General features: G+C 46.5%; 1 protein-coding gene across 1 annotated transcript; it reads right to left on the bottom strand.

Annotated features, from left to right (window-relative positions):
- Nucleotides 1-378: 378 nt before the first annotated feature.
- On the bottom strand, nt 379-3,708 carry LOC117240941 (the record flags this gene model as incomplete). Its single annotated transcript, XM_033506958.1, has 2 exons — nt 3,441-3,708; nt 379-2,471 (listed from the first exon to the last, which is right to left on the bottom strand). Coding segments are annotated over exons 1-2 (2,361 nt in total), but the record flags the coding sequence as incomplete, so codon positions are not given.
- Nucleotides 3,709-6,638: the final 2,930 nt, after the last annotated feature.

Genomic DNA, 6,638 nt, shown 5'->3' on the forward strand with positions numbered 1-6,638 from the left:
CTCTCTGAGGATGACGATTGTGCCTTTTTGGATGCCGTGTCCACCCTTCCTCCACTTATTGCGGTTGGTTAGCTCGTTCAAATACTCCTTATGCCAGCGGTTCCAAAAATGCTGTTTAAGCTGTTGGATATGCTGCCATCTGGAGAGTCGGTTCGATGGAATGTCTCTGAAATCTCGATCACGTAAGCACATTAGTGAATCGCCAATGAGAAAATGTCCGGGAGTGAGGACTAGGAGATCATTTGGATCGGTGGAGATAGGAGTTAGCGGGCGGGAATTGAGGACTGCTTCTATTTCTATGATAAGAGTATTCAATTGTTCAGAGGTGAGTAACTCGTTGCCGGCTACACGCCTGAGGTGGCGTTTAAATGACTTCACCGCTGCTTCCCATAGCCCACCGAAATGCGGCGAATGAGGGGGAATGAAGCGCCATTCGATTTGTTTGTCGGCTAAAAATGCGGTTACTTTTTCCTTGTGATCGTCCGATTGTAATAAATCGTGAAGCTCTCGTAATTCGTTGCTTGCTCCTCTGAAGTTGGTGCCGTTATCAGAATGGATGGTGGAGCAATAGCCTCGTCGAGCGATAAATCTGCGAAGAGCGGCGATGAAGGCTTCGCTAGTGAGATCGTCAACGAGCTCGATGTGTACCGCTTTAATTGCTAGGCATACGAAAATGGCTACGTATACTTTTATCTGACGACGGTTACGATCTCGTTTTTCCTTGATGTGGAACGGCCCGCAGTAATCGACGCCGACGTTTGTAAATGGGCGAGATTCCGTTACTCGCGCCTCCGGCAGATTACCCATCACGTATTCTACCGGCGGTGGTTGAGCGCGGCAGCAGCGGACGCAGCCTTTGATCGCCCGCCATACTTGACTTCGACCGTCAACGGGCCAGTATCTTTGTCTTACTGCGTATAACGTAGCCTGCGTTCCGGAATGCATGTGGATCTTGTGCTCGTGGTCTATGATGCGTGTTGTAACGGATGACTTAGGTAATACTATGGGATGTTTCTGGGCGAAGGTCATCGACGAATGACTGAGTCGACCCCCGACTCGCAATATTCCTTCCTTGTCTATGAACGGATTGAGTCGCGTGAGCTTACCCTTTATCGCCGCGTTCCGATCTTTTTGGAGTGTGCGAATTTCCTCGGAGAAATGGATGTTTTGCAACAATTTTATCAGTTTATTGTGCGTTATGCGTAATTCAGTAACGGTTAGGGGTGCCGCTCGGTTCCTTTTCTGTTTCCAACGGAGGCAACGAGCTATGATTCGTATCAACTTGGGCCAGGATGAATACCTTTGCAACAAACAGTAATCGGGGGGGTTTGTGGACAGACAAATCGCCCCCTTCTGCTCCGGTACTTCAATTTGCGGTGTTAGCGCCCATGTCGGCCAATAGCCTTCCGACTGGTAGAGCCATGCAGGACCGTGCTGCCAGATGGTTGGGCGCAGAAACTCTTCGGGTGTTTGGCCGCGTGATATTAAGTCCGCGGGATTGTCGTCGGTAGGAACGTGGCGCCAATCACGGATGCTGGTTTTTGTTTGAATTTCGGAGACTCTGTTAGCGACGAATGTTTTAAGGGTGTGAGGTGATGTATTGAGCCAATGGAGGACGATAGTGGAATCGGTCCAATAGATAGTTCGAGTAATTTTGTGTGATAGGGCTTGTTGTATTGTCGACATCAGGGACGTAAGAAGGAGTGCTCCGCTCAGCTCGAGCCGAGGAATGGTCTGGCACTTGAGTGGGGCGACTTTCGATTTTGCGGTTAAAAGTTGGGTCCAAACACGGCCGTTGGTGTTAAGGGTTCGAAGATAAATACAGGCTCCGTAAGCCTTTTCGCTGGCATCGCAGAAACCATGCAGTTCAATTTCCATTGCGGACTCGATTATTGCCTTGCGTGGGAACCTGACGTTGTTTAATAAGGGTAATTGGGCATAGTACCTTTCCCACTCCGTATGTAACTCGATCGGAAGTGATTCATCCCAATCGATTTTCGACGACCATATTCGTTGAAGTAGCATCTTGGCCCGAACAATCACCGGTGCGAGCAGACCGAGCGGATCGTAAATTTTTGCAATCTCCGAGCTGATGATTCGTTTCGTGACTCGAGACGGCGTGGGTTTGACTTCGACCGAGTAAAGAATAGAGTCGTCGGATGAATTCCATAACACTCCCAGCGTCTTCAAGGTTTGCGAGTCGCCCAAAAAATGTTGGTGATTTGTTTCTTCTAAGGAGAGTCCGTGTAATAAGTCATTATCGTTTGACGCCCATTTTCGTATGTTTAAGCCGGCCAGTTGAAGTAAATTGGTGAGTTCTGTTCTGAGCGTGAGGGCTTCGTCCTTCGTTTCAGCTCCGGTGAGAGCGTCGTCGACGTAGAAATCCCGCTGCAGTACCTGTGCTGCACGTGGAAATCGATGTCCTTCGTCCTCTGCCAGTTGCTTGAGGCACCGAATAGCTAGATACGGGGCTGCGGATAAACCGAACGTTACAGTGTTAAGCTCATATGTTTCTGTTTCTCCACTCGCGCTGCGCCATAATATCCTTTGATATTTCCGATCCTCTGGTCGTACGAGGAATTGCCGATACATTTTCTCGATGTCGCCGGTGAGTACGTATTGATGAGCGCGGAATCTAATTAATATATAAAATAAATCTTCCTGTAACTTGGGTCCTGTGTGAAGTGTATCGTTTAAGGAGGTTCCGGTAGTGCTTGGTGCCGATCCGTCGAAAACTACACGGAGTTTGGTGGTTTGACTCGATGCTTTGGTCACGCCATGATGGGGTAAATAGTATCCGTTGTCGTCGGAGTGGTTGTCATTGACCTTCGTCATGTGTCCCAACGCCAGGTATTCCTGTATTACCGTTCGATATTCTGATTCGAAGCGTTTGTCGTGCTGGAATCGGCGATTGAGTGAGGCGAGTCGTTTACTCGCCAGCGTTTTAGAGGATCCGAGTGACTGAAGCTGATCGTTGAAAGGTAGAGCGACGATGTATCGTCCTTCGCTGGTGCGTCGGGTGTGGGCTTGGAAGTGTTCTTCGCATCGTCGATCTGCCTCTGAGATATGTTTAATTGAGGGTCCTTCGTCGATTTCCCAAAACCGCGCGAGGTCTGCTTGTAAAGTCGTCGTGGATGTGTGAAATATGTTTGTAGCGGTTTGGGAAGTTGGACTCCCCCCGATTACCCATCCGAATCGCGTCTTTTGCAGACGCAGTCCAGGCTCGTCTGGCTGCGTGAGGTTGACTTGTCCCACACACATCGACGCGAGTGTTGAACCTGAGCTTAATAGTACATCTATCGGAGCTGGTAAATGAAATCGTGGATCGGCCAATTTGAGATTTTTTGGTATCTCAAGTGTCGAACGATCGATGGGTTCGCTGGGAATTAAGGTTGATATGATTGGAATGATAAGGAACGTTAATGTCCGCGTGTATGTACCGTCAGTGGAAGTGATCGTGGCCGTGATGTGTCGCTTAGAGGTCGTTGTCAAGGTATCTAGAGCTCCGATCGGGACCGAACATTTGTTTTGCCTTATCCTTAACGATTTTGCTAATTCCTCGGTAATGAAGTTCATACTGGATCCGGTGTCGAGCAACGCTCGACAACGGATTGGTTGCTGTTTATCATTCAAAATATTAATCTGCGCTGTGATGACTAGATCATTGGACAGTAATTCGGATGCTATTGGTTTGATATGTTCGGTCATGAACGGAGTCGTCGATCGTCGGCGTCATTGGTTGTGTGTTCGTTTGTCACTGGGCGGTGGACTTGCAGACGCGGCTGTTCGTGGTGTTTCCGATCTGTGGTCTGTTGTGTGCCTTTTGCGACGAGTGGGTGATACGTAGGGTGGCGAAGAAGGTGTTGTGGATCGGCTATTTGATGGGGAAGATTTCGGGCTGGACGTGCTGGAACGAGACCCTGAATGGCGTTTTGTCCTATGCAGCATTGTATGATGTCGTTCTCCGCATACGCGACATGATCCTGCGAAACAATGCTTCGTTGTGTGCCCTTTCCCGAGGCAGTTGAGGCATAGTGATGCCCTTTTGACCTCCCGAATGCGTTCGCGAAGGGATTTGGTTTTGAAGGTGTCACATCTCCAAATGGGGTGTGGTCCTTGACAGGTGGGGCATGTTGGAGTAACCTGTGTCGCCGTAAGTACATGCCCTCGTGATGCGCGTTGACGGACAGGAGTAGTTTGTTCCGGTGATTCTCTTGTTTGTCTGACTGTGGTGATCGGTCTGGAGCTTCGTGCTAATCTCTCTAGGAAGTTTAGTAACTGAATGTACGGAGGCACCTCGTTATTGGGCAGCGTCATTTCCCATTGCTTTTGGATACTTAGTGGTATTTTCGAGAGGATGAGGCTGATGAGCATAGCACTGGTATCGGGGTAGGATTCTCCTAATTTGTTCAATGCATATATGTGTTGTTTAAATGTGTGGACTAAGCGCCTTAATTCCGTTGGAGATTCCTTGGTTATCCTTGGATAATCAATTATTGCCATGCAGTGACTGAAAGCTGTGTATCGTGGACATTCGAAACTTTCCTTGAGAACGGCAATAGCCTGACTGTAGTTTACATTACTAAGGGGTAACGCGTTTAAACAATCGGCTGCTTCTCCTTGCAGGGCGGACTGCAGGTAATGGAATTTCTGTATGTCAGTGAGACTAGGATTTTTATCGATTGTGGAGGAAAAGGTATCATAAAACGTGTTCCATTTTTCTAAGCTTCCGTCAAAGATAGGGAGCCGAAGATCTGGTAATTTAATGGATATCGGATTTAAACTTGCGGATGATGCACAGGTTGGAGGGTTTATGGATGTCGACGGCGAAGCTGTTTGCGCGTTCCTCAGAAGATTTTGTAGCCTTGTGTCTACCGCGACGTACTGATCCCTTATTTCGAAGCCGCGCGCTTGTTCCTCCTCGTCCAATACTTCTAATTCGAGTTGAATCGCTTCGAATTGACTCGCAACTTCGGTCAGCTGTTTCTCGTAATTCTTTAATAAGGAATTTTGCTGACTCTCAGATTGCTCGTACTCGTCCAGTCGATTCGATAAATATGTGAATCGGCCGCTACAATAGCCTCGTCTCCGACGCAGAGAGATGAGTTGGTCTTCGCTCGTCATCGTTGCCGAGGATAGGAGATGGTTGAAATAAGGAACGAGCTTACCTTACTGTCGTGCGGCGTGAGGTCGCGTGTATGTTAAGTTGTGAAATTCGTTGCGTTGATGATTGTCCAGCTGCGACGGAAGGCTGCTTGGTTGCGTTCCCTTGCCAATGGGATGTGCTTCTTCGAAGATGACGCGCCTGACGTCACTGGTTTCGCTGTAGTGGATGCTCCTGCTTCCGCTGCTGGTTTTGATAAAGTCACGTGGCACTGTGTGGTCACTGGTAAGTGCACTCTTCACTGGCACGTGATCCGGCTCGAAGGACCAAAATGTTTCGATCATTCGCGGAGAGACGCGATCGCGAGATATCACGTCAACGAGAGTTGTAAGTTCTCATTACGATTGAACAATCGACGCCACGAACTGATCGATTCCCTTATTTCGATTATGATAATAAGGGTAGTTCAATGAAATTTCACAGAATCAACACAACTAAATTAATGTTTATTGCACAACTTATTAACTAGAAAATCTAAATGGAATAACAAAAAGAAATGTGACTATGTAATGCGCGATACAAGATGTGTGTAGACTGTTTGGCTTCTCGAAACGTTCTGATTCTTTCTGGAAGGCGACCCCCACTACCTTCGGATCACGCCACATTCTTTTACGCCAGATAAAATAACGGCCACGAATCGACGTTTCTGGAGGTCGCTCTGCTTAATGAACCATGCGCTTGCCACTACAATGTTTATTTTGCCGGGCAGCCGCGACGATCCGTCTGCGACATTATAGTGCCGCGACCGACAGTGAAGAATATGATCTATGGCAAGCCGCATGGCGTAACACTCTCTCTTATAAATTTGTTCAAATAATTAATATACGCGGGCAGTAGTCAAACGAAATCCATCTGTCACTCCATTTGATTATTTTACAAATTTCCATTTAATATTAAGGGGACAAGTATTTAATTCGTTATTTTCACGATTTATGCTAAGGATCGCGCTACATCAAAACTTTCAGTTCGTAATGTACGTCACTTTTAATGTCATCTGAAGGTTGGAATTATTCTGTATTTCTATCTCATTTAAAATTTAAACTCCACTCTGTAGCATTAATTTGCAGCAGAGACAGCGAATGTATGTAGTAGTCATCTTATCCGTATGCTACAGCGTTCAACGAATTTGCAACTCGTTAATCTAAGCGACACGCAACAAGTATTTTGTTTTAGCAGCATTGCCATTCGTTTCAACTTCATCTGAACGAATGGAAAATCCGCGTTCGATCAAAGGAAATATGGTGCGCGAATTATTCAATTAATTGTCGTATTTATTGATAGTTTAATTAGTTTGCACATTTTCTTTATTTTCACCACAAATTCTGACCAGTTACAGCCTCCTGTTCTAATGTATTTGAAAAAATTAGTGGTTTTATATACAATTTATATACAATGATAAAATGAGAATATTTTAACGTTAATCGAACAAGCTTTCCTTTTAATCAGTAAAAATTATATCCTCGCGAAAAGTTAT

This window comes from Bombus vosnesenskii, unplaced genomic scaffold (assembly GCF_011952255.1).
Source record: "Bombus vosnesenskii isolate JDL3184/JDL3185 unplaced genomic scaffold, Bvos_JDL3184-5_v1.1 scf7180000015096, whole genome shotgun sequence".
In the NCBI taxonomy this organism is placed as follows: Eukaryota; Metazoa; Arthropoda; class Insecta; order Hymenoptera; family Apidae; genus Bombus; species Bombus vosnesenskii.